At 41.8% G+C, this 27,595-nt stretch overlaps 1 protein-coding gene across 1 annotated transcript; it reads left to right on the top strand.

Annotated features, from left to right (window-relative positions):
* The first annotated feature begins 6,343 nt into the window (after positions 1-6,343).
* On the top strand, positions 6,344-27,117 carry SLC35D2 (solute carrier family 35 member D2). Its single transcript, XM_056848608.1, has 12 exons — positions 6,344-6,474; positions 9,170-9,203; positions 9,705-9,791; positions 10,542-10,609; positions 16,244-16,315; positions 18,158-18,226; positions 20,756-20,858; positions 22,088-22,180; positions 24,505-24,572; positions 25,652-25,730; positions 26,759-26,841; positions 26,934-27,117. Exons 1-12 carry the CDS (start codon positions 6,344-6,346, stop codon positions 27,034-27,036), a joined length of 990 nt encoding a protein of 329 aa, XP_056704586.1. The 3' UTR covers positions 27,037-27,117.
* Positions 27,118-27,595: the final 478 nt, after the last annotated feature.

Here is a 27,595-nt window from a genome sequence, read left to right as displayed (position 1 = left end):
AACTCAGTTTAGAATAACAGTACACATATTGAAAGAAAATAGTTGAAAGACTATTAAAGTTGGATGTAAGTAGGGACTTACATATTGACGTATTTTCATACGTCAATATTTTACCTAGCATTACTGACAAGGGCTCTAGGACAGTTGTCTTCACCTGGTTCTTCAATGCTACTACAAGGTTATGTGTTGTTCAGGATCTTTACTGTGACTGCTGACATTGAGGCTGATATCACTGGTGTGGACTGAGATCTCGGCAGTGTCTTGGTTGAGTAGCACTTCTTGTTCCTTACGGAATGTTGGGAACATTTGCACATTATTGGACTTGCCTATAACTTCGTGATGTAGTCTTGCAAATTCTAGGCATCATGGTGACATCACACAGGATATGGATTTTTCTCAGACTTCATAGACCCTGTAACAATGGCATTTGTGTTTTGTTAATAGGGATATTTGCAGGGTAGTGTTGGTTTATAGTAAAATATTTTATAAGACTCATTAGCAAACACTAAAAGTACTGCTTCAAAACTTTCTTGCAGATCTTTTCTTGCATAACGCCACCTTATTGCTTTATTTCAAAATTACATGCCAAGTTTGTGTTCACTAACTGTAGTACAGTTAGTGAAAGTTGCAAAAAGTTTTGGCTGTACAGCTAGGAGTATAGGCTTCCAGTAGTAGTTGAAGTGTGAAATGTGTGGCGTAGTATTTTCTTCAAATAAAAATATGATTACTGTTTAGTGCTTTTGAGCACTAAAGGGAAAATAAAGTTTTAGCAGAACACATTATTGTTAGTGATTTTAAATAAATTATCATATGCCAGGCTTGGGTCTTGATAGATTGTTCTTGTGTGGACAAAATGAGTAGAGGTGCATAGTAGACAGAAAATTCTAATACTTGCTGTTTTTAGGAGGCGGAAAAGGGGGCTTACTAGCGTAAGCATATGAAGTGTCAGATTCATGACCAGCTAACATTCCACTTCTGTGAGTCAAACTGGTATTGACTTAGCATGCCTCATAATAAAAAGAATTATGAATGGCAGATTTGCAAGATGAAGGTCCAGATTGCTTTTCTTAGCTGTTGACATGATATATCACTGGAATTGTGTAAATGTAAACAAATGGCTAGACAGGGAAGGCTATGAACGTTAGTGGAATTGAATCCACTTAACATTGTCACTTCTTGGCTTGTTCACTTCTAAATCTATCTGGCACCTCTGCATCATTAAAGCAAAGCACTTCAATTTCGACTTCTGGTTGCATATACACTTAAAAGTATCCTTAGAAAATAGGCTGAGCCTTCACGCATCAACTTTGATGCCCTTCCTGGAGCTGATTTAGCAGGGAAAGACATTTGCACTTCACATAATCAATTCATACTTTTGTAGAAAATTGCATCACCAGTGATGCAAACAGGCCCGAGTTCTTTATTAGAATGCACAAAATTCTTCCCCTTGTCTATCAAAGCGTTACACTGAGTGCATATTGAAAACATGTAGTTAATCAAAACTTGTTAAATTCTGCCTATTTGTGGGCAAGGTCAAGCTGCTTAACCAGTTGTATATAAAATACATCTTTGGAAAACCTCCAAGCAAAATAAGTTATATTTGTGGCTTAAAAATCTTGGCTTTAAAAAATGGTGGTTCAAGAATTGCATGCTTCATATGATTAAGCTGTAGTTTTAAGCATGATTTGAAATGCTGTAATTCGAATAAGCTTTGAATAAAAAGTTGTCTGAACCTTTTGTCTTTGTGGTGCTAACAATTCATAACCTAGAGATAATCATAAGTTTACAGGATCGCTGATGTATGCCCGGTGGTCTTGTGTCTGAGTGTGTGCACCGAGAACTTCAAGGTAGAGCTCTCTTCAATGCAGAGGTTAATGGGAAGCTGACTGTGTATGTCAAAACTCTTGACTATTCAGTGTTTTTTTTTTAAATAAAAGCACCACTGGCTTAGTTCTGACACCACGCAAAATCATGGTCTTCAGTTTCAGGCCTTACTGTGAAAATTCCTTGGGCTTGTAGTAAACTCCTTAAGGGATATTTCTTCTCAGAAGGCCTAAGTAGCTTGTCTTATTGCCAGAGCACCATCCTTGAGTATTGTGACAGAGGGAAATTCTTTTCTGCCCTGTTCATAATTTTCGCCAGACACCTTTGTTTGCTGAGCAATGTTGACTAAAATAGCAACAAGTGCTTTAGCTCTTTCCCCATTGCCAGTGGTACTCGATCCCCCTTTTAGTTGACATTTGTTGTATCTTTTTCCAACTTGGATAACCATTTCAAGGTGCAGTAACCAGAACTGTAACATTCTAAATTTGTATAGCAATATTAAGATACGGCCTGACTTGTTTTAAATCATTTATCCTAATTTCTAACACTGAAGTTGCCTCTTTCAAAGTTGCTCTAAGCTAGAAAAGAGCAAGAGTCCAGTAGCACCTTAAAGACTAACAAAAAATTTCTGGCAGGGTATGAGCTTTTGTGAGCCACACGGCTACCCACTGTGAATTGCTCTAAGCTGACAGTTTTGCTAAACTTTCTAAAATGCCAAAATGTTTGTGGTGGCAACAGCCAATTCAGACTTGTGTGAACATGCATTTAAAGCTAGGATCTTTGCTCTTTAAATTTCATCTCCCACATTGCTTTCCATTCACCAAGTCCAGGAGAGCTCACACTGGAGTCTTTGCTAAGTATCTCTCAAGACTCAACTAGTAATCCTGTGCAGATATATTGTGTTGAACCACTCAAGTTTGTGTTTTGCTAGCGATGAAACTGCTACCACTCCTTCCAAAACAATGGACAGGTTTCCTGTATTCCCAGAGCCTAGCATGCAAGAGTAAGGAAATTGTGTGTAAATTGTTACTGTAACTTCATAAGTGCATTCACAGAACAAGTTGCTGCTGACAACCTTGTCTCAAGAAAGGGAAGAAAATGGTAAGGCTTGCATGTGCTAGGGGAAAAGAAATAAGAGCACTAAAGCTAGGGGAAGAACAATATGGGAATTTTGTTACTTGTTGCAGGGGAAATATATGTAGGCTATATGCAGGCTTTTATGGCTGGAGAGCTTTTGCTAACTCAGTTGGTCAGTATACAAAAGCATTTGATCACCAATATTGGTTCCTTCTATCAGTATTTCACTTTATCAATGGGTGTTTTTTTAAATAAAATGAGTTTTATTTGATCTATGATAATGTAAGAGATCTAAAGCACTGACATGCAGAAATGGAGAGGCCTTCCTAAGAGTCATGTAGAACACAGGTCTTCAACTGTTTCCAGTCGGTACTACCCACTGTAGTCTCATTAGATAAGAGCTTGAAACTAGATGCCTGGGCTGTCTACCTGTAGGTTTCAGAAATAGGGAATACAAGCTGGGGCCTGAGAAACCACAACCCACCCCAAAATTCTTCCTTGATGGGATGTTAAGCTCCCTAGGACTTCAGCAGGCTGACTCCTCCCCACCCCCTTTCCCCCTCAATATTCTGTGCCTCCAGGAGCTTATTCAGTCAGTCTTTTTATTTTTATAATTCCCTTGCTATGCAAAAAAACCCATGAAGCTGTTATTCTATTGGAATGTGCAGACTTCTGTTAGTGAACTGACCATATTTTATTTATTAGATTTCTTCCCCAACCTTTCCCAGGCCAGGCTCAGGGTGGCTTACGACTATATTACATTAATCAACAATATAAAACAGACCATAAGGTACTGCTCTTATGCACAGGGACTAACCACTTTACTGTTCTATATTCATATATACATACACACACACATAACCAAATGGCCTACTTACCTGGCCTAACAACTGTATCATTGCGGTCCATAGCTTCCCTACAGTTACAAATTCTTCCCCCCTTCTCACCCCCCAGACACTTAAATGTCTTACAAGTTATCGAAGTTTTAGGGGGGGGGGAAGGGAACCACTGAGTTTAACATGTCTTGATTTTAGCTCATTCAGTTGGATGGTAGAAATCTATGTAAATCCCATTAAACTCAGTGGGACTCAGGCCTAGTTCACAGGTGCAGAAGGGCAAGCTGGCCTGTTCCACTTCAGAGTGTAAGCGGAGGATCATTGATGATCACATTTTGGAATACTTCCAGTGCCAGAGCCCCTGCAAACAGCAAATCAGCCAAGGAATCTGTTTCGCCCTGCTGTGCTGATTTTCTGTTTACCTTGAATTTCATTGAATGCTAACCCCTGCCACACACACACACACGTGATGTAAGTCTCTTCTGCCCTCTCAAGGCTTGCCACCTACAACTTCATTCTGCATGTGTGATCCAGACCTCACTTCTTGGGATTCTGTATTCTTAAAAGGAACCCCACACTTGTGAAATTGGCAGCTGCTAGGGACTGGCCATGGGAATAATGCCAGGGGAGTAGCTGTGTTGCAACAAAAAAATGAAATCTTGTGGCACCTAAAAGAAGAAAGCTTGCTTTTATTTATTTAGAATATTTACATGCTGCTTTGTCTCCTGGAACAGAGCACCAAAGCACCTTACAAATTTTAAAGTCATAAAGTTATTCAAAATCCAAATATATTACTGATGACACTACTATTGCAAAACTCCAACAGATACACAGTCCCTTATAAACATCACTCACTCAACTGCAAAGTGAGGAAAATAGGACACCAAAATACACACAAGAATTAGAAACAATAAGCTGCAGCCAAGGTGGTCGCAGCATCTCCCTTCCCAGGCAGCAGGTCTTTATTCTAGCAGCAGCCATCTGACAATGAAAATTTATGCTAAACTAGAAACTTTACTAAACAGGCTATCATACTTTGGTCACATTATGACAAGACGAGTCACTAGAAAAGACAATCATGCTAGGAAAAGCTGAAGGCAGCAGGAAAAGAGGAAGACCCAACAAAAGATGGATTTGACTATAAAGGAAGCCACAGCCCTCAATTTGCAAGACCTGAGCAAGGCTGTTAAAGATAGGACATTTTGGAGGACATTGATTCATAGGGTCGCCATGAGTCAGAGGCGACTTGACGGCACTTAACACGCACACAAACATTTGTCATTAACGTGCCACAAGGATTTGTTGGGTTTATTTGTTAGCGAGGACCTGGTTCCTGATACGTTTTTAGCGTGAGCTGGAGAGAAACATGGAGATGGCTTGTTTGAATGGAACACAGTGCCGGGTGTCCCCAATGTGGCACAACATGGTTCCCACTGACACCTTTCCTGGCACCCACCAAGTGTTTTTAGGAAGTGGGTGGGCCAGGTGGGGCTTTTGACCAGCAGGACTTCTGAATGGCCACTGCAGAGCTGATTGGCTGTATTTTTTAGACATTATTTCTGCAGCAGCTGCCACCATAGCAGAAGGCTCTTGGTTGTATGAGTGAAGTTTACCTGAGCTGAATGTATGCAAGAAAATGTTTTTAAACAATACGTTTGCTTGAAAAGGCAACCTGTTAAACAGCTTCTGCCTGGTATACTGAAGAGACTATTTCAGTTATGCATAACCTCACTTCCCGATATTTTGTGGTTACCTCTGCCTCCTGCAGCAGCCATTTCGTGGTTGCGCCCACCACCCAGTGTCACAATCCCAAAGGCATCCTCAGGCGCAAAACAGCGGGGGGACTCTTGATCTAATGCATGGTGCCTTGACACAGCATCTCTATCAAACTGAAAGTATCTCCCACCTAGGATTGCCAACAACTTGGGAGGAAAAAAAGAAGAAGTTCTGCTCATTTAAAAGAGGCTTAATGAGATGTTATAGACCAGGTAATGAGATTGACCTCCATACCATGAAAAAGCGTCACCCTTCCAATTTTCACACGTTAAAACTTTACGAAAAGGGCAGGCCAGTGCCCAAATACCCACCTGTTTATTCTATAATATTGTTTATTCCATAATATGATAACAGAAGATGTAAAACTGCAGTACAAGTGCTCTTTTTGTATTTTTGTTTTGCTTTAGTTATTTGTTTATGTGATTTATAATTTGTTATGTTTTTTTATGAAAACTAATAAAAAAAACATGAAAAAAGAAAAAAGACAAGGGCAGGCCCCTTTTTCTCTCTGGAGGCTTCTGGCACCTGCCCACCTCTCCTCCCTTCCCCCGTGACCCGATTCCCGCAAGGTGCACGGGGGAAAGACTGGGTGCCAAAGCGAGCGGCAGCCGCTGCGTACACGGATCTGGCACCAGGGGGCGTCCTCGCCCAGGCCGCGGCCGTCCGGCTCCCAACAAGTTTCCCCGGGAGCGAAAGAGGGCGCGCCACACGTGGCCGCGGAGTGGGTGGGGACGGGCCGGCCGAGCGCGAGCTCCTTCCTGTTGGCTTCGGCTGCGCCTGGGCGGCCGCGCAGGGGCCGCGGCGATGCCTGGCTCGGGGCTTGCCGCGCGATGAGAGCGGAGGGGGAGCGGGCGGCCGCCTCTGCTCTCGCCCCGCTGCCCAAGCTGCTCTCCGCCCTCTTCTACGGAGTCTGCTCTTTCTTGATCGTCTTGGTGAACAAGGCGGTGCTGACTGCTTACAGGTGAGACCAGGAGCGCCTGGGATGGCAGCGGGGCGCGCTGCAGCTGGAGCAAGGCCAATTGCTTGCCCCCCCCCCCGGCACACACAAAGGATGTTCCCTAGTAGATCTCTTGTGTGTGTGTGTGTGTGAGTGAAGTGCCGTCAAGTCGCTTCCGACTCATGGCGACCCTATGAATGAAAGTCCTCCAAAATAGTTAATAAGTTACAGAGATATTGTTATTTCTGGGTTTTTTGTATAGTATATTATCAATAATCCATAATTTTAATACTGTTCAAACACTTCTTCGGAAGTCAAATACTGGTGGTGGGACACATGTGTTAGGGTGGGTGGTGGGTATTAAGGGGGCTTTAAATTACTGTAATTTTACTGTAACAAAGATTTAAAATAATTGTTTGTACTCTTGCGTTTTGTATTTTTGTTATTTTTGTTTTTGTATTCTTTTTATTGTTTCTTTTTGTTTTATATTATAAAAAAAATAAAAATTTATAAGAAAGAAAGAAAGTTCTCCAAAATGTCCTATCCTTGACAGCCTTGCTCAGATCTTGCCAATTGAAGGCTGTGGCTTCCTTGATTGAGTCAATCCATCTCTTGTTGGGTCTTGGATCTCTTAGCCCCTCGCATTAGCAGGCGTTTTGTTGCAAAGTCGACACTGCTCTTGCTCTTCGTTCCCATACCACCCCCCCACCCCGCGCTTCCGTAATTCATCGTGCCTGTTGCCCCACAATAAAAACAAATAATCCACCTGGTCCTTCCTGGTCTCACAATTGCTGTCAGGGCGGTCCAAAAATAGGCGCTGCTTGGCAGTTCTTTAGAACAAAGTTCTCAGAGTGACTAGCTAGAAAGGGAGAATGGAGGGGCCGTGATTTATTCATTTATAACCCACCTTTCTCCCCCATGAAGACCTGTCATTCTTCTTTTCTCCGTTGTATCTTGACAATAACCCTGTGGGGTAGTTGAGCCTCTGTGTGTGTGTGGCTGGCCCAAGATCACCCAGATAGGATCTATGGCAGGGTGGGGATTCAAACCTAGGTCACTCAGATCCTAATCCAACACTAACCTCTACATCATACTAGCTCTTGGTGGCTTGCACTTCGCGGATATATATAGCCTGAAGTTTTCTTGTTTCAAAGCAATTAATTCTCAAGGGTGGTTTTGAAAATTTTGATTTATCAGCAAATACAACATTTTATTTACCTCACATTCCTAACCATATTCACTTGTAAGCCAGTCTCTTTTACCTCCATGGGACTTGCTTCCAGGTACATGAATGAACACTGAATTCACAGGTGCCACTTTTTAGCCCCTCTCTTGCTGCTGGTATGTATTCTGCATTCTGAAAAAACAGGCAATTCTAAAGCAGTGACTGGGGGCGGGGAGTCAGTTTTACACCCCCACCGCCATGGAAGCTTGCTGGGTGACTTAAGAACAATCAGAGTAGTGGAAGCTGTAACAATAAGGGATTCCAAAGGATGCAAGTGGGAAAGCTCGGTTATAGAAGAGTTGGTAATGAGACCAGCTGCTGTTTACTACTGACAATACTAGGCAAGTTAGGCCATTAATTTTGGCTTCTCTGTTGAAAGTTTATACTTATAAACTGGTGTTACTGGTGTGCTGACTGTGCATTTGTGGGCGCTTTGTTCTGTGAGATGGTATTGCAGAAGATGTTCAGCACATCATAATCCCTCAGGTACCTTAGGAAAGCAATGTTAATTAAACTAGTTTTTAGGATAATATAGGCTCACTGTTAGGCAGCTCTTTCTACAGTACTGCTTTGTCTCTGTGTGATGAATAGGGTCACCAACTCAGTGTGGGACCTGGAATTCTCCCAAACAGCTTGATCTCCAAACTACTGAGACAGGATCACCTGCAGGAGATGGCAGCTTTAGAAGGTGGAATATAGGGCATCACATCTCTGCCAGGATCCCTCTCCTTCCCAAATTCCATCCTCCCCAGCTACCAGCATCAAATCTCTAGGCATTTTCCAAGATGGAGTGGGCAGCCCTGATTCTGAAAGAGGAAGAAAATCATATCTTCAATAAGCTTTCTTAGCTACCAAAAATATATAGTAGTTTCAATTCATATAAATTTCCAATAATTCATACTGTTGCTCATCCTTTTTTCTATTGGCATGAAAACATAGTACTAAAAATTCAGGTGTTTTAATATTTGTGCTATAACCCACTCCATTTTGACTTGCACTACCTTTTTCAAAGTTAATATAAGAGAGCCCAAACAGCCCATCTAGTCTGCCATCCTGTTTCCCAGTAGCCAGCCCTGTTAACCCAGAATATCGACAGGACCAGAGACCAAAGCCTGTCTCTGGTATTTCTCCCTGCAACTGGTTCTCAGTTGCATGCTGCCTCTTATATGGCTAATAATAATGAAATATTCTCCATGAATTTATCCAGTCTCCCCTCTAAGCTCTTTGAGCTGGTGGTTTTGTTCACATCTTGTGGTAGTTGATTTGGGATATTGTATTTATTTATTGCTTATTTAGTCTACTTTTATTCTGTCCTTCCTTTAGAAGCATAGGGCAGCTTACATCATTCTCCCCCCATTTTATCCCACAACAACCCTGGGAGGTAGTTTACGCTGAGATAGTGTGACTGGCCAAGGTCACTCAGTAACTTTCACTGTTGATGTACATTATCTTGTTTTTAAAAGATTCTTAATACACTTTGTTTTTTCCTTTTAGATTCCCATCTCCATTGTTTCTAGGAGTTGGACAGGTATGTTCAACAATTAAAGGTACTACACATCGGTGAACTTGGTAAATAGACCAATTTGTGAAACCAGGTTTGGCCATTGTTAATGAATTGGAGCCACTGTTTTGCATGATTGAGTTTTACTTATCTTTTTGAGAAATCACCGTGGGTATTAACCAAATATCTTGCACTTGTTTCTGCAGACGTGCCATTTTAGAGTTCTAAAAAGTTGAATAGGTTGAAAATAGGAAGAAATGCTGAGCGGTTGTTTCCCCTTGCACACCATCTGATTGCTAATACCTGTTTCAAGGTGTGCTTTAGTCATCTGGCAGGGTTTCAGAATAGCAGCACCCATTTAAGGGTTGACTTTGATGGTAAAATCTGCAAACTGGGCTGAAAACGAAGGTATTAAATGGAGTTGTCGCAGTGTAGCAATATATTTCTTAGGCAGGGCAGTAGAGTAAGTGGTCTGTGATTCACCCCAGCTGTTGTTGCATGCCTGATTATGTCTTCTTCCTTTTTTAGATGGTGACCACTATTCTCATCTTGTATGTGTCAAAATTAAATAAAATCATTCATTTCCCTGATTTTGACAAAAATATCCCTAAGAAGGTAAGATAAGCACTGATAGTATTTGAGGGCTATCCTTGGAATTCCCAGGATGTTATTGGTCCTAAAAATCAGTAAGGGATAATCCTGTATGGGTTGGTGCTGTGGGGAGGGGGATTTACTCCCCCCCATACCATTTTTCCAATTAATCCCTCATCCCCTGGCTGCTTCATGTCTTAGTATAGAAAAAAGACAGGCACAGTTTGTGTCTTCTTGGCCCCTTTTGGGGATCACATTTGCTAAAGCAAGAATATATGTTTGTGGATAGAAGAGAAAAAGGTTACACTGCCAGTCAGCTCCTGGGAAGATGCACACTTCTAACCAAACATACAGAACCAGTTTTGTACAATGTAAACTTGTCTTTTGGAGACTGACGTCTAGTGTGTGCCAGCAGCAGACAGAATCCTTCATTGCCAGTTAGACTCTGAATCTGTGTAGAGGCAAACAGTGCCGTTAGGGCCCTCATATTAAGTTTAGCTGAGGTCTGAAGTCTGACATGCCAAGTGGGTCCCATCGTTCATTCTTGCAATATCAGTGTGCCTGTTTTGAAGCAAGAGGAGCTGCATCAGTTTATCTTGGCTACAGCAAAATGCACAAAGTTCAGTAAGTGTAATAATTGACAAAGCTTACTTTCATGTACACATTTGCTTTAGTCACAGGAGTGTAGCTAGTTGCATGAAGATGCTGTTGAAGTGTATTTCTTTCACAGTAGTATGAAATGGGTCTAAACTGACTTGTCTCATTTTATTGCAGCTGTTTCCACTTCCTCTGATTTATGTGGGAAATCACATAAGTGGGTTGTCAAGCACAAGCAAGCTAAGGTACACGAAAAACTGGATCATTACCCAGCAGTTTGGTTTTGATTTCATTTTTGTCAGTAAAAGGTCTGAAGCCAAAGTTTGGGAATATCAGAGTTAGGGCTGTGTTTCTCTCTACATGGGCATTTGGAGAGGAGATATATTGCCATATTGATAAACTGTGGGGAGAGTCTTGGGGTTTAAAAGCAGTTCACAAATTAGGTACAGCAATTAGGAGGAATTTGCACATCATGTGCTTGGAGAAATTATGATAAAATGAGCAATTCTGTTTAAACACTTTGATTTGGACCAGAACTTCCTTGAGCAGAGACCACAGAAGGGATCTTTGCAATTTTCTGCTTTTCTCCGGCCTTCTTCCCCACAAAAGCCTCTCCTGAAGGTTGGGCAACCGTTGAGAACAGTGTGGGTTGAGGTACAAGAAACGGAAGTGGGGAATTCTCCCTCCCTTGAACAAAGTTTGCACCGGGAGGCCAGTGCTGTCTGCTGGCTTGACCTCTTTCCAGTGCCACTTCTGTTACTTCTCACTGTTTTTAGGGACCTCTTGGCTTTCAGGAATGAGTTTTTGGGGGTGCAGGTGAAAGAGGCTAGAGACAGGTCAAAAGGCAGCAAAGATCCCTTTCACAAGTTCTTCTCTGCTCACAGTAGTTTTTGGGTCTATTCTGTTATGTTTTGTATTTTCATACTTTCTTTTAATGAGTGCTAGTCTGGGTCTGATTCATATATGCAGCCACTTGAAATGCAGAGGTATAGCAAACATGAGGCTTTCCCGCATTCTCAGTTTCCTTGCTTCTAAGTTCCTGATTTTTTGGGGTGGGGGGTGGGGATGTCAGTTCTGCACGTGTTTTGCTCCCTCTAGTGGTCAATTTGACATCAAGCAACTTTATATGCAGAGTAAAACCTGCAGTTCTTGTATGCAAATTTTATTTCTGTGTAAAGGTTGGAGTTTGCCATATGCAGCCAACCCACGTGGCTGTATTATAAGCAGCCACATACATGGGTCCCTGAGTGTAAGAACTGAACTCTCATGTGCTATCAATGAGATGATGCCGGTCCATGAAGATGATATTGGTTCATGACTCAGTGTTTAGGGGAAGTAAAGCTCACCAGAAGGTAATGGGATAGGATCCAGACTAAATTTTCCATCAGCAGAGTGGAACTTTTCTGCCTCCCCCCCATTCCCTGCAACCCTTAAGTCTCCATGAAATGCTGCTAGGGATGCTGATTTCTATGAAATGCTGATAGAAAACCCAGGGGGACGACATGAGTGGGAGGAGGAATCAGTGGATATTGCCAGTTGTCTAGAAACAACCCAGTTTGTGGTACAAACAGGATTTTTTTTTGGAGAGATGGAATATAGAAACCTTGGAAATATTGAGAAGAGAGTTTGGAGTACACACAAACACAAGCAGGGAACCCACAATGCACCTGTGGAAGGCATCTCTTTCCTCTTTCCCTTCCCTTGCCCAAAGTCACCCAGTGAGCTTCCACAGCAGAGTGCGGATTTGAACTTCTGTCTCCCAGATCCTAGTCTGAAAGTCTAACCACTACACCCCATTGGCTGTCATGGGTGGCAGCTGTTGAACAGTAGCAAGCAGCTGGGCCTAGGCGAGACATGCAGGTCATGTGTTAGCAAGTCACCCAGTGGTTACTGTCAGACCTGGCTCTGATGAGTCCTCCCTCAAAGGCCAAAACAGCCCTGCTTTTTTTTAGTGACAGAAACCAAGACTTGAAGGCTGGCAGTAGCGGTGTGACAATAATGTTGTGGCAATGGCTGCTAAGAGAGTTTTTTTCTTAAAGCTAAAAATGCCACTTTTATTATTTTGGGTGGTTTTAACTATTGTCATTTAGATTTCAGATTTTATGGCAAACCTGGGGCTGTTTTTAGGTCTATAGAAAGATCTATCTTGTTTTTTCATGGTCCCAGTCTCTGGATGTAAGTATCCACAGATTTGGCCATGTTGAGGGCTGGGGGCGGCGAGAATGTGTGTGGGAACACGTAAGGACTTGTGGGAAGCATGTTGTTTCCCCCTCCCCCACTGTTTCCTCTTTCCCTTTCCTGAAAGCCCACATAACCTCTCTTCTTTAACTGCTTCCTTCTCTCCATCTAGGGTCGCAAACCTCCAAGTGGGGCCTGGATATTTCCTGAAACCAACTACAGAGATCAGTTTCTCCTTAATGTTGCCAGCTTCAGGGTGGGAAATTCCTGGAGATTTGGGGTCAGAGCCTTGGGAGGCAAGGTTTGGAGAGGGAAGCAACCTCAGCAGGGTATAATGTCACAGAGTCCACCCTTCAAAGCAGCCATTGTCTCCAAAGGAAACTGATCTCTGTCATCTGAAGAGCAGTTGTAATTCCAGGGGATCTCCAGCCCCCAACCGGAAGTTGGCAAACCATGAAGGAAATGGCTGCTTTGGAGGGTGGAGCCACCTCACTTTCCCCTCTATCCCCCTCTCCACACTATTTCCTCTTTCCCTTCCCCTAGCAACCCCCCATATCCTCTCCCTTTCCCCTGCCTCATTCTCTCCTTCTCCGTTATTCACCAACCTACCTTACATCTTCAGCTATATTTATTATTTATTTACTTCATTTTTTTACCCCGCCCTTCTCCACACTGGAGACCAAGTAGGGTTGCCAGGTGCCCGGTGGTGGAGGGCAAACCCCCAGCAATTTGCCCCTTTGCCCACTGGCCAGCTGACGGTCGGCGGGCAAACTGCACGCGCATACACGCTGTTGCAGGTCACTTCCTGTTTACAACCAGCAGTTGTAAAGTTGTAAAGTAAGAGTTTGAGTGGCATAAGGCCTCTCGCAAGGCGGAACTTCCGGTTGTAAACAGGAAGTGATGCGCACGCGCGTCGGCGCATCCACACGTTGCCGCGCGATCCCGAGTTGTGCCTTAAAAGTCTCCCACCAGAGGAGAGGTAGGACCTGGCAACCCTAGGACCAAGCCAGCTTACATTATTCTCCTCTCCTCTTTTTTATCCACACAAGAGGTAGGTTATGCTGAAAGTATGGGACTAGTCCAAAATTACACGGTGAGCTTCCACAGCAAGATGAGAATTCAAATTTGGGTCTCCCAGACCCTACTCTGAAACTCTAACTGCTATTCCGCTGGCTGTCGAACAGTAGCAAGTAGCCAGGTGTAGCTGAGTCATGCAAGTCAGGTGGTATCAAGTCACTCAGAGGTTGCTTCCAGGCCTAGGGTTGCCAACCTCCAGGTAGGACCTGGAGATCTCCCAAAATTACAACTGAACAGATGACAGAGATCTGTCCCCCTGGAGAAAATAGACTCTATGGCATTATATCTGTCCGAGGCCTCTCCCCTCCCCAAACCCTGCCCTCCTCAGGCTCCAACACAAAATCTCCAAGAATTTTCCCGGTCCGGACCTGGTAACCGTAGCCAGGCCAGGCCACAATGAGTCAGGCTGAAAGGCTAAAGTAGATATAAATAATAGAGAGTATAGGTATCAAGTATACTAAAGGTATAAAAATAGAATAGTAGTAGCTATAATGTATGTGTATATAATCATAAGTAACAGTTGATTCATGCAGTCTATAAGTTTCTAATATAATTCTAATATAATTCAATTTTTATTAGTATACATAGTTCAAAAATTAGCTTCAAAAATTACTATTGATTGTCACAGTTTAACAATTTCCAGTGTTTAATCTATAGATTAAAATTACTTTAAAATAAATGTATTTTTGTTAGGAATACATGGTATTCACTGATGAAGTAATCCAATGAAACAAGTGCAACCCAGGAACTTGTCTTCTGAACTTTACCTGAAGAATTAATCACCTGATTATTCTAATGAAAAAGATTTCAATTTATAGAGAAATTTCAAACAGTTATAGAAAATATTCCTTGTTGTACCTATTTGATATAGTACTTTATTCTGTAAGAAGATATAATACTTTGACCCTTCTGAACTTTACTTGATGAATTAGCTACCTGATAATATTTCAGCTTGTAGAGAAATCTCAAACAGTTAAAGTAAACATTTCTTGTTGAACTTATGTGGTATTGGACTTTACTCTGTATTTTACATCTTTTTGAGTAACTAACAAAAATGTTGTATAATTGACTTAAAGAAATACTATGTATATACATTTACAAACTGTGTTGGACATTGGAAATGGTTAAACTGTGACAATCAATAGTAATTTTTGGAAGCTAATTTTTTGAACGATGTATACTAGTAAAAATTGAATTATATTAGAAACCTACAGACCGTATGAATCAATTGAAAGGCTAAAGCAAGCCTGGAAAGGGCCTCGCCGCCTCCCCTGCCTTTACTGACAACCAATCTGTGGTTTTAGAATCTGTGGTTGCCTGACAATGGCCACTGAGGGAGTCCGTTGCTTAAAGCCACAAGCTCTCCATTTATCATTTGGGTTATTTTTTTAAAAAACCAATATATTTTTGTTTAGATTTCAGATCTTTCTGCAAACCTGGGGTGTTGTTCGGGTTTGTAGAAAAATCTGTCTTGCCCATTCACCAGTTCCTGGATTTAAGTGTCCTCAGATTTGGCCGACTACGCTGTTATTAGTATATAGGTATCACAGATATTTTTAAAATTGAAAAGCTGAATTTGAATGCAATTAGGAAATGTATTAGCACTTCAAAAATGTATTTTATAGGGTAAGCTAATAGTCACTGCCATAAACCCTGATGTGTGTGTATGCCATGAATAGGAGTGTGCATTCAGCAAAGCCAAACTAACCCCCCCACCGAAAAATATCAGGATTTTTTTGGATTTTTAATCCCCTCCCCCCAAATGGAAGTGATTAAGGGAGCTGAAAAGCGGATCCCAAATAATGCTGAATGTTTTTGGCATTATTCGGGCCGCTGCAGCCCTGACACCATTTAAAGAAAAAACTGGGTGAGAATCTATTCTCCTTCTCCCCCTTACCTGCTGACTGGCAGGGTCTCAGAGGCAGCACAGAGTTGAATGCTGGACTCAGCTTCGAACCCAGCATTCATCTCTGCGCTGCCTGCCTCCTCTGAGACCCTCGTGGAGTTAGAGGCAGCTAGAATGTTTTGGGTTTGGGTTTAATAGGCCTGAAAAATTTAAATACAGGTAGGGGGATTCGGCATTATTTCCCCCCCAAAAAAGTTCCAGGTCTATTAAACCCGAAAAATACCCGGGGTGGGGGGAATGGTGCACACCCCTAGTTGTGAAGTCACAGTGGACTTATGGCGACCCTGTAGGGTTTTCAAGGCAAGAAACCCCCATGGTCGCTTGGATTTCAACAGGTCCTCAGAACCTCTCCCAGTGGCTTCCTCTCATGCTTAAAGTTAGTGATGGGTGTATGACATCATATTATGGATGCCTGGCCAGTGGATGGGACAACTTTTTCTTAACACAGTTGAAACATTCTGAGAATTTTTGTACTGCAGAGCTCGAGGTTTTTTTTTCCTTTTCCTTTTTTCTTTTTTAAGTCTCATTTCCAGCAATACTGTTGTCTAATCAACCTTTGGTGTCAGTCTGACATTTGGCTGAAAGTGAGGCTGAGCATTTGTTCAAGCTGATTCTTAATGTTGTCTAATGATTTCATCCTCAATTTAACAAAATTAGATAAGAACTAATATAAGAGCTTGCAACTGACACAACCTAGGTTCTTTTTTTAAAAAAACAGCCTGCCAATGTTTACAGTCCTTAGGAAGTTTACCATTCCACTTACATTACTGCTAGAAGTCATTATACTTGGGTAAGTATTTGACACTCATTTTTTAAATGCCTCTGAAGCCTAACTGATCAAATAAAGTTTTTATGATATTGGGTCAGAATGCTTAGACTGGTAATTCCCCCACCCCCCACCCCACGAATAAAATTTGAAGTGAACATTTGGTCTCTTTGGAACACTTATAAGGAAAAAATAAATTAGTTGCTTCAGTCTGTGAAAACAAGAAACTTGCAGCCAAATAATTGGTTGCTTAGTTTACTGAATATGTGAAATTTACCTTCCCTCGCCCATTCAGTGCTTTGGCCCCTTATCATTGCTAAGTCATAGTGCTGGAGCCCCAGCTGGCACACAATTCTTAAAGATATGGTCAGAATGTAGATCTAACCACTCACCTTACCGGTCTACTTCTTTTCTGCCCCTGAATTTTGCTTTTAGCCCAACTACATTTCTTAGTGAATCTGTGTTCACTCTTCTTGTTGCTTTCTCAGGTTCCTGACTTTGAGTTCCCCACATTTGTTGTCCTGCTTCCATTAGCCATACTGTCTTGACCAGCCTCCTTTGTGTTCCTGTCTCTCACTCTTCTGCGTGCAGTGTCTTCAGACTGTAAATGCTGTGACATTACTTCAGAGTCCCCTCTGGCTTCAACATCCAGTTTCCTCTGCCATTTTCTTCATTTCTTCTCCTAATAATTTTTCCTCAGGTTCTGTTTTTTCACTTCATTAACTATACCACACCTTTTCTTCAGCCACATTTGTAGCCTTGTCGCTTCTTTACTTTTCGACCTCCTGAGTCTACTTCTCAGTTCTCAATATACCTACAATTATCCCTCTTTCCCTAAGGCCTGGGTAGAATATAAGGTACAAATCTAGCAACTGTCCCTTCCCTCACAGAAGATGGATTGCAAACAGTCTTTGCTCCCTGAATAATTTGACTGTTTGTAAATATTGTGCACAGTCATTCCGTGTTCACTATTGCAAGCACACTGTAACAGATATTATTGTATGACTTGGTCTGGTTGGTTCCTTATTCGTATTCTGGAGTTAGAAAATGATTTTCACCTCTTAAAATCAAAATGCAAATGGATTTCTCCTACATTTTAGAGAAAGGGAGTTTCCCTTTCCTATGAACCACAGTCATATACAGACAACTTAATACAGACACCTTGTCAGTACATTTACAGACACCTTGTTAATACCTTTTTACCTGCCCCCCCCCCCCCCACACACACACCTGATCAAATGGCAGCTTCGAAATTCAGGTGTGAGCCACACCACCCAAACCCATTAAAACTGATTAGGGTTACGTTATGATGTTTGCATGCTAAAGAGAAAGTTCAATTGAAATTAGTGAGAGTTGTTGCCATGTGAAGGTGTATAGGATTCTGGTTCATAAAGACCAACATTTTCTTGCCTCGTGCAGGCTTACTAAACGTTTTTATAATAGAGGAGAAAATGTAATTTTAACTCCAAATCAGTACTGTCCATTATGGGGGAAAATCCCTTATAGTACTGGGCTGCCCCCATTCCCTTTTTAAATAAACGGTGCAGTACTTGAGGGAATGATAGCTCCACATGACCATGGAAGCTCATGTACCCATAGCAGAACTGTGGGAAAAAATCAAAATTTTGAGTTGGCTTTGATTCGTCTAACATATACAAATGAAGCAGAGCAGAAGCTTCCAAATCCTATTGGTTGAAAAGTATATCGTCTTGTTCACCTTCTAGCTAGTACAGCGCAGATAAACTTAACTATTGTGATATCACAAACATCTCTATATGGCATGTGTAATACTGGTTCAGGTCAATGACAGGTTTGTTGACTCTTAATTCCTCAAAATACTCTTGGTGATACTTTTTGTCTTTGTAGGAAGCGCTATTCATTGAGTGTTGTGCTCAGTGTGTTTGCGATCATCCTTGGGGCTTTCATAGCAGCTGGGTAAGACTTTAAACCTTTGGCTTTTGCTCTTTGAGGATATGTAAGGATGCCTTGCCACAGACAGTTGCAAATACTCACCTGGGAAATGCATGTTGCAAAATACTTTTATTCCATTGTCCTCAAAACAATCCGTGTTAGATAATTGATAAAGGGGAAGACATGGAATTCTGCGCTAATTGTCCCAGATTTTGTAACAAGAAGAGAGGAAAGCAATTTTATTTGCCCTTGGAACAAATGTAAATTGAAAACATATGGATGGATGGATTTGATTTATCTACTTTGTTTTGATTGCACAGGGTTCCCCCCCCCCCCGAATTGGAGTTCTTGCCAATGACTAAGGAAGAGACTGGGATTCCCTGAGTGCCAGATCAGTCTGGACTCAGTCCAGTGCCTGGTGAATCATGCTGATGTCCCATTGAAATAAAGCATGTTTAACTTTGTGCTGAATATGGTCTGGGTACAGAGGGAGAGAGAGAGGGCAATGATACTGGTGCACAGAGAGAACTAGGGCTAGGCCTGCCAACTGCCCTGGAGAAAAATCATAAAGTTGGAAGGGGCTATAAAAGCCATCTAGTCCAACTCCCCTGCTTAATGCAGGATTAGCCTAGAGCATCCCTGAAAAATGTTTGTCCAGCCTCTGCTTAAAGACTGCCAGTGAGGGGAAGCTCACCACCTCCCTAGGTAGCTGATTCCACTGTCAAACAACTCTTACCGTGAAAAACGTTTCCTAATATCCAGCCGGTACCTTTCCGCCTGCAATTTAAACCCATTATTGTGAATCCTATCCTCCGCTGCCAACAGGAACAGCTCCCAGTCCTCTAAGTGACAGCCCTTCAAATACTTAAAAGAGATCAATCATGTCCCCCCTCAACCTCCTCTTCTCCAGACTGAACATTCCCAGCTCCCTCATAGGACTTGGTCTCCAGGCCCCTGATCATCTTTGTCGCTGTCCTCTGCACCCGCTCTATTCTGTCCGCATCCTTTTTGAAGTGAGGCCTCCCGAACTGCACACAATACTCCAGGTGCGGCCTGACCAATGCAGTGTACAGCGGAATATTGTGTCTCTTTAATAGAAGAACATATGTACAAAGTGATGTTCTCTATCTCCATGCCACGAAAAGTATCAGCTGTCCATTCCCATACATTAAGCCTCTGTTAAAAGATATAATGTTTTTCTACAGGGCAGTTAGCAACCATAACTATGAGCTTTACCAAATGAAGAAGTGTCATTTCTTGCCAAGCAGGGTTCCCCCCGTTCGCTTTTTTATACTTCAGAATACTGACCGCTAGAAACTTAATGCACCTTTTTGTTTTAAATGAACCTTCATGTAAAGTTAAAACTTTGTTATGTGGCACTCATGGGAAATAGGGGTAGCCGGATAATCAGATATACTGCCCTTCCCCCCCTTCCCAAAGGAATCTGCAGTGAACAAACCCCACCCCACTGGGGACAGCAGGGTGACAACCCCCACACTTAGCAGGCCCTCCCCCCCAGCCACGGAGCCATTCTGTGTGGCAGGCAGACAAGCAGGCTCGTTGCCCAGCAGCAGCCGGTACAACTGGATCCTGGTGGCTCGGAGAAGGCTGAGGGGGCAGAAGGATGACATCAGCTGGCAGTACCAGCTGTCAGGCCCAGCAATGAATCAAGGCATCAAGCTGGCCAGCTAGAGAAGCTGCCGCTCAGTATCAAAAGAGGTTTATCGTGTGGCTGGGGAGTGGGGGATTTTTGAAACACACAAAGCTAGATTTCCCTTACGTGCTTGACACTAGTTATACAGTTGTTTTAAATCCAAGCTTGTGGAGCATTAACATCAATTTGTTAGCTTTGGATGCTTCAGGCTTGCCATTGTAGTGCACTTGGTATAGATGCAAAATGGCATGTTTTTTAAAAAAATAGATGCAATTAAATGAGAGGACGTTACCTGTAGCAAAGTTCTGGCATATTCATCTGTCTCCCACTGTTTCTTGCACATTTGCTGGGTGGTGGGAATGTTATAGGTTTTTTATTTATCATAGAAAAGAGTTGAGGATAATTTAAGTGGAAAAACTTGTCTCAAATATAAAAGTGGTTATCTTAGGTAAGAATCGGAAGATCCAGAGTAACAGAAGGTCTCATCACAATTTGTTGAAAAAACCTCTGTTAATTTATGTGGAGCATGCCCTGGAATGCCACAAGTGCCACTGAATTTGACAGCAATTCAACTATAGTGTTAGATTATGTCACCAGCCATTTCCTGCCTGTCCCTTTTTTCTTAGTCTGATCATAGCTTTGGCTGTATGGAGCACTGCTGGAATTATTGAAGAGGTTGCCAGGAATGAATCAAATCAAACCCTGAATAAAATGTCAAGTAGAACAGTGTGGTTTTTAAAAAACTGCTTTAAACACATGAGAATTTGCTGTTTTGTGTTGACAAGTTTATAATACTTAAATGATTTGTGGAGCTACCCAGAACACATAACCATGCAAGCAAAGACCCTGCCACTGGGACTTTTTAAAATGCTTTTATCTCCATATATTCTCTCTTCTAGATCTGATCTGGCTTTCAGTTTGGAAGGCTATGCTTCTGTGTTGCTGAATGATATCTTCACAGCTGCAAATGGAGTTTACACAAAGCAAAAAATTGACCCCAAGGTAACTATAGGTTTTTCATATGTCCTCCTGTCCTCGCATTTGCAGTAAACATGCTAACTTTTTTGCTTCGTGACCTTTTTCATAAAAATGAGCATGTGTACAGCATCCTTCTATCAGTGCTAGAAAAAGTATTTTAGAAGCCAGCTATGCATTTATAGTTTCTAGCCCTGCAAAGGGATAAAATGTCAACGTCCTGTGGAAATACCATTGAAATAATCAGGTACTTGGGTGACCATGTGCCCAGCAGTTTTCAAGCCTTGGCATACACATTTAATATCTCTTGGCAGCTGCCTATTTTTTAAGAAACTGAAACATCTTAAGGTAGCTCATGGAGGTCAGCTGGATCAGGATATAAACTATGCTTACAGGCTTCTTCACTGTTTGTAACTCTGTTGAGATGATGACTTTGCAAGCAGCTTTTTAATACACACCTGTGAGTATATGAGTATAATGTTTAAATATTTGAAGGGATGTCATGTTGATGAGAGAACTAGCTTGTTCTCTGTTGCTCCAGAGACTAGGACACGGAGTAATGGATTTAAACTAATAGAAAAGCGATTCCACCTAAACATTAGGAAGAACTTTCTGATGGTGAGGGCTGTTCGACAGTGGAATGCGCTGCCTGAGGGGGTCGGTGGAGTCCCCTTCTTTGGAGGTTTTTAAACAGAGGCTAGATGGCCATCTGTTGGGAGTGCTTTGAGGAATCCTGCATGGCGGGGGGAGGGTTGGGGTCACTGGGGATGTGGGGGGAGGTAGTTGTTAATTTCCTGCAGGGGGTTGGACTAGATGACCCTGGTGGTCCCTTCCAACTCTATGCTTCTGTGATTCTATATTAGCATATACATGAAGCTGCTTTATTCTTAGTCAGACCACTGGTCTGTCAAGGTCTGTATTGTCTGTTTTGACTGGCAGCAGCTCTCTAGGGCCCCAGGTAGAGGTCTTTCACATCGACTACACCTGTTCCTTTTACTTGGAGATGCCAAGGATTGAACCTGGAACAAAGCAGATGTTGTACCACTGAGCACCCAGCCTTCCCTAAAAGTGTTTCTTCCAGAAATGAGTATTTATAGAAATTGTAGGCAGGCAGAGAAATGTAGTACATTTATTAACTGTGTTGTCTGTTTATGCTGCTATTAGGTAATATTCAAAAGTTGAGTAGAAGAATCTCCAAATACTTTAATACTATTCTGTTAGCTTGCCAATTAAACAAGTGTGTCTGTTTTATACAGGAGCTGGGAAAATATGGAGTCATTTTTTATAATGCCTGCTTTATGGTAATTCCTACAGTTGTCATAAGTTTTTTCACTGGAGACTTAAAGCAGGTAAGTGGCATCTACAAAACACAGGATCAGATCATACATTCATTATTTCCATGGAACATAATCTCCACAGTGTGGTTTCAAGTGACCATTAGCAGCCTATGGACTTCTTCAAAAAGTGTAGCTAGACAGATTACTGTTGTGGACCAACATTAATCTGATTACATAGTGAAGCAAGGTGTTTGTGCACTCCGCAACTGGAGAAGTGAGTGCATGCTTATGGTTGCCTGACCAGATGCCGCTGATCACTGACTCCCCACATGGCGTTTTTAATCTGGGGTCATGCTGCAGATAGCTGTTTGAAACTGTCTTTGGCCCATTCTTCATATTTAGGGCCACACTCAAATAATAATGCACATTCTAGCTGTATCTGAAGAAGTGAGCTGTGGCTCACGAAAGCTCATACCCTACCAGAAAATATTTTTGTTAGTCTTTAAGGTGCTACTGGACTCTTGCCCTTTTTGACTACTGCAAACAGACTAACACGGCTACCCACTGTGAATTATACTCAAATAATATTCACTCTACTACTTCACTATCGATTTCAAGAAAATTGTGAGGAATGTTCAAGACAGGCAACATTCTGACCATGAGGAGAGCCAACGGACTTCCTTTTGGAATTAAAAGCAATTAATTAAGTGTAAATATATCATTTGTAAGCAGTGTCTTAATTTATATTATTTTCTGTCTATTAAAAAGTAAGCCTGGCATGGATCCAGATTCCTGCAAGCAGAGCAAAATTCATAGAACAGCATTTCCCCCTCTCCTGTTCATTCTTGTTCACTGAGCCCCACAGGAATTCTACTTCAACCCATTGGGGACCCCTCACAAAGATTATGGGAGGCAAAGTGGGGGTCTGCAGTGGGGATCAGCAGAATTTCTCTCCCCTGTCAACAGAAACGCTCTTCCACTAGTAAAATGACAGTGGGACTGGAGAAAGAGCACCTTTTGATCCAGCCCTTTATTTTTAAATAGCGAAGATTTTAAGTCATTCAGTTCCATGATCAAGCTGGATAAGCATATTTAAAAATAACCCTGTATGCAAAATTACGATAAAAGCCCCCAAATCTCACAAAATTAATGTGCCATTGAAAATCACTATTGGCTTATTCTGACCAAACAAATCTAAATAGAGAAGTGTTACAGCACACCTGGAAGATATTCAAGCTGATAAGCTTCGACAAGTTTCCATGAGGAGGGAGTTCTACCATTGTAGAGCTGCCTGGATCATTGTCTGCTTACATGCCTCCCGTATGCAGACTTGGTGTACAATCCTTTGAGTCTGTGGAAAGAATTAAGGGTTCCAGGATACTCAGTGTACAGATAAATATGGCACACCCAGTTTAATTTCATTTCAAGCACCCATGGCAACGTATCTTAAATGTACATTTGGGAGTGAAACTGACGCGAAACTGGCAAATGTCTAACCTTTCTCAGTGATCTCTTGATGGGCACCATAATGTACTCAATAAATAAGTAAATAAGATCATTGTCAATTAAAAAGGAGCCCAGTGGTAAAAATTAGAACATGCTTCCCACTGTAATTCTTAAATCAGCTAAACCAGCTTGTCATTGTTGCATATGTAGTATTCATTTCTACGTTTTATACAAAAAACACACTTTGATGTTGCTGTTGATCTTTCCATTAAGTTATGAGTCTATGAAGTATTTACACCCTGATCTAATAAAAAAAAGCCTGGGTTGGATTCATACTACTTCAGGTTCATGCATAGCTGCACATCTGTAGCCCTTAAAAAAACCCAAAAATTACGGTAACATCCCACAATTAATTATTTGGTAGAGAAAAGAGGGAGGGGACTAAATCCTGTTCCTCCTCCTGAACAGCTAGTTAAAACAATTTTGGCTGTAGTTTCCCAATTATTGTATGGAATTGGGGTCTTGATAGAGGTGATGGATGAATCATTCGAACAAACCTCTGTTACAGTTTATCCACAAGATTTCCTATGTACCAAGCTGTGTTTTAGGTATTGCTCTTAGAGCTGAATTGGCCCAGAATTCATTGGAAGCCCATATGTAGATCTTGGCATTTAAATTCAAGCAAATTAATTTTGGCTGTTTAAAGGGGGTCTGTATTCACAACCCTGGCTGTACAATTCCAGTTACCCATCTTGTTAGGGATCTGTGTGCAGAATCCTACATGTGCACACCCAAATGACCTTAGCTGCATTGGGGTGTGAACTTGCAGGGGATCCTTTATCAAACGTAATCTTGTAACCCAAGTGAATGCTGAGTATATACAATATACGTATGTCATCAGTAAATCAGTAAATTATCTGAAATGTCTATTTATTTTTTTCTTTGACTAGGTTACCGATTTCAAGCAGTGGAGCAATGTGTTATTCATCAGTCAATTTCTGCTTTCCTGTATACTGGGGTAAGGCATCTTTGTAAGCTAGCAAGGAATTTCTGGTGCAGTCTTGCATCTCTTGAGGCTACTCTTGGCCTACATATAGCCAGCAGTCTGGGATAACAGCAAACAACTGCAACAAGCGAATAATGAAAACAATGTACTCATTGTCCACTGCTTGTACAATGTCTTGGCACCTATTTGGGAGTTATTCTTCATCAGGAAGCAAAGATAATTTCCACAAGTTATTCATTTCTGTCATAGGAAACGTCCCCAGTTCTTCATCTTGTTTGGTTCCTGTGCCCCCCTCCACCACCGAAAGGTTATAACAGTGCAAAGTAGCATTCCCAATTTTGCCACTGATTTGGTATATTGAAAGCTTCTCATAGTGCAATCATAAGCAGAGCACCACCATTCTAAAGGCGCTACCAGAAGATATGGTGTCTCCAGGGAAATTGCAGCCATTTTACCTCAGTTCTTTTGCTTAAAAAAAATGTCACACGGGCCCAATCCTGCTCCAGACCACGGAATGGGGGCGGGCTCCTGTCTCTCCCCCCAGCACTGTTTTCAGTAGCCCAAATGCCCCATGGCTGTGGGAGGAGACAAGAGCGCCTCACCCCGAGCAGGATTGCCCCCCATGGCATTTTAAATCAGAATTCCTGAGGTACAATGGCTGCAATGTCCCTGGGGATGCTGTATCATCTTGTTGAACCTTGAGTCCATTGAAGTCAGTGGGCTTAGAAGAGTATAACATTTCTTAAGAAAAGTCATGTGGCAGTTTCTGATCATGATGTTTCACATGACAGTGTGGAAAGTGCTATGGCATCAGAGTCCATACATGCATATCATCCTTTGTATACTTTATTCATATCTTCAAATAAATCTCTTATTGGATTATATTGTGACAGAAATTTGGACTTATTCAAAACATCTGGAATACATAGCCCTGTCCAGATGGACACTGACTATTACCATGTAAAAAGTAGTGTGCAGTCATGATACTAATAAGGCTGTAATTTTATTGGGGGGTGGGAATGGAATCTTACTTTCTGTGGGGGGGAATACTTACATTGGATCTGGCTGTAAGATATAGTTCTTTGCTTTAGGTTTCTTCTGACGTATTCTACGGTTCTCTGTAGCCACTATAATTCTGCCCTCACAACCACGGTGGTTGGTGCTATCAAGGTAAGTGAACCGGGGGTGGAATGATGCTGGGTGAACATGTCAGAACTAGCCATGGAAACTATGAAGCCATCTTTTATCTGGTTTACTGTGTCTGACTTTAAACATTTCACTTCATTGTCTTGATGGTTGTGCAACGTTAGCTATTAAGGAGAGTTTAATTAGAAGGGCTACATTGTATAGAACATTTTTTGGGGGGGGTGATGGAAGAGAGTGTACATTTTTTATTTACTTGGGGGATAGGATAGTGATATTGAAAAGGGGCTGGACATTTGGTATTGGTGGGTGATGTACATATTGGATCTATAGGACAAACTGGAGAGGTGAGCCAAGGCGCACCTTCTTCCCATTTTACAACTTAGCCACCTCATGGCAATTAAGAGCTTTTTCCTTTTGCAAACTTTTGAGTTTGAAAGGACACAAAGAGTTGTGTGCTGGAGACCAGGTTTCATCTATCCACCATGGAGCGCAGCCTAAGGCAAGCATGGTATTATTCATTGACTGTTGCTTCAAGAAGAACATATGACATGTCAGTTGGAGAGTGACTTTCACGTGTGTAAAAATAAGCTATAGTGATATTACTGATGACACTGTATTTTTTAAACGACCTCTTTATTTCATATAATAATGCAGACATGGAAAGATTTTGGGAAGGAGTCTGGATACAAAGTAAATTTAATGAATTCGGAATGAATGGGGTTTAATATGTTGATGATCACAAATAAATACATTTTCTGTTACTGTTTAATGGAAATCTCACCCAGTTAGGAAATTTGGAATCTGGCTGTTAGAAAATCTGAGTTTATTGGTTGAATACGAATACATAAGGGTACAGTCTGAAACAGCAAATCATGGTAAAATAGGATCATCTGTTGACCTGTATAGCACACAAACTATTTTTCCAGGTTAAATTAATCAAAGTTAAATCAGGATTGTTTCTTCTAGTGTTTGTAAATTCTTATATTAGGAAGCACCTGTAGACACACAGTGATGATAAGAGGCTAACTAGAGGGACCACTTTTTATTTGCAGAATGTGTCCATCGCTTATATAGGAATGCTGATCGGTGGAGACTACATCTTTTCTGTGTTGAACTTCATAGGGCTCAATATCTGGTGAGTGTAGTTTTGAATCCATGTCACAGTCTCATGCAGGATGTCTGACATAGATTCCTGATGTTGTGTGTGTTTTCTGTCTTCTCCTTTAGCATGGCAGGGGGTCTGAGATACTCATTTCTAACCATACGGGGACAGGACAGCCCTAAGCATCCAACAGATGAAGAAAATCTGATATCCAGTGCTAAGAGCTAGCAGAAGGGACTGGTGTGAAAAGCTGTAAGGATGCCAGCTCCGGTGGAAATCAGGCAAGCACATGCAGGAATGGAACCAGAATAAGACTGAATCTACCTCACTGCACCCAGGGCATCCTTGGCCAAGCAGTGTTCTGGGACAGAATGTGGCATCCGGAAAGCAGTAGTCTGCAGATGTGCTTGATTGTTATGTATCAGGATGCAATAGCACAATATTTTTGCACTCTCCTTGAGACAGCTGGCAGGTTGGGCGATACTTTGCCCCTGCACAGAAAATTCCTGCATTTAGCTAAATCCAAATCTGTATCTAATTTTATGTTGTCAGAGCTTTTACGCTATCAGAATGCTCCCATTCAAATACAGTTGATTTGCTGCTAAGTTATCTCATTGGTGACTGTGGAATCTAGAATAAACTATAAGAATGATTTAGGGTCGTGCAGACAGGACTGGCAAGTTGCTGCTTTTTACATAACTGAGCATACATCTGCAGCCTGCTTCTGGCTTTCTGTTCAGAGCTGACCTGCAGGCAGGCAGCCAGCAGATGCATGGTCTTGTCTCAT

The sequence above is a fragment of the Euleptes europaea genome, chromosome 4, assembly GCF_029931775.1.
Source record: "Euleptes europaea isolate rEulEur1 chromosome 4, rEulEur1.hap1, whole genome shotgun sequence".
In the NCBI taxonomy this organism is placed as follows: domain Eukaryota; kingdom Metazoa; phylum Chordata; class Lepidosauria; order Squamata; family Sphaerodactylidae; genus Euleptes; species Euleptes europaea.
The sequence above is the reverse complement of the archived record's forward strand: the minus strand, read 5'-3'. Positions and strand labels throughout refer to the sequence as shown.

Bases quoted from the DNA above. Each gene is read 5' to 3' on its own strand.
- SLC35D2 (XM_056848608.1), top strand. From the start codon at position 6,344: ATGAGAGCGGAGGGGGAGCGGGCGGCCGCCTCTGCTCTCGCCCCGCTG. The intron at 20,859-22,087 runs GTAACTATAGGT...TGTTTTATACAG, and splicing joins AGCAAAAAATTGACCCCAAG to GAGCTGGGAAAATATGGAGT. The intron at 25,731-26,758 runs GTAAGTGAACCG...TTTTATTTGCAG, and splicing joins CGGTGGTTGGTGCTATCAAG to AATGTGTCCATCGCTTATAT.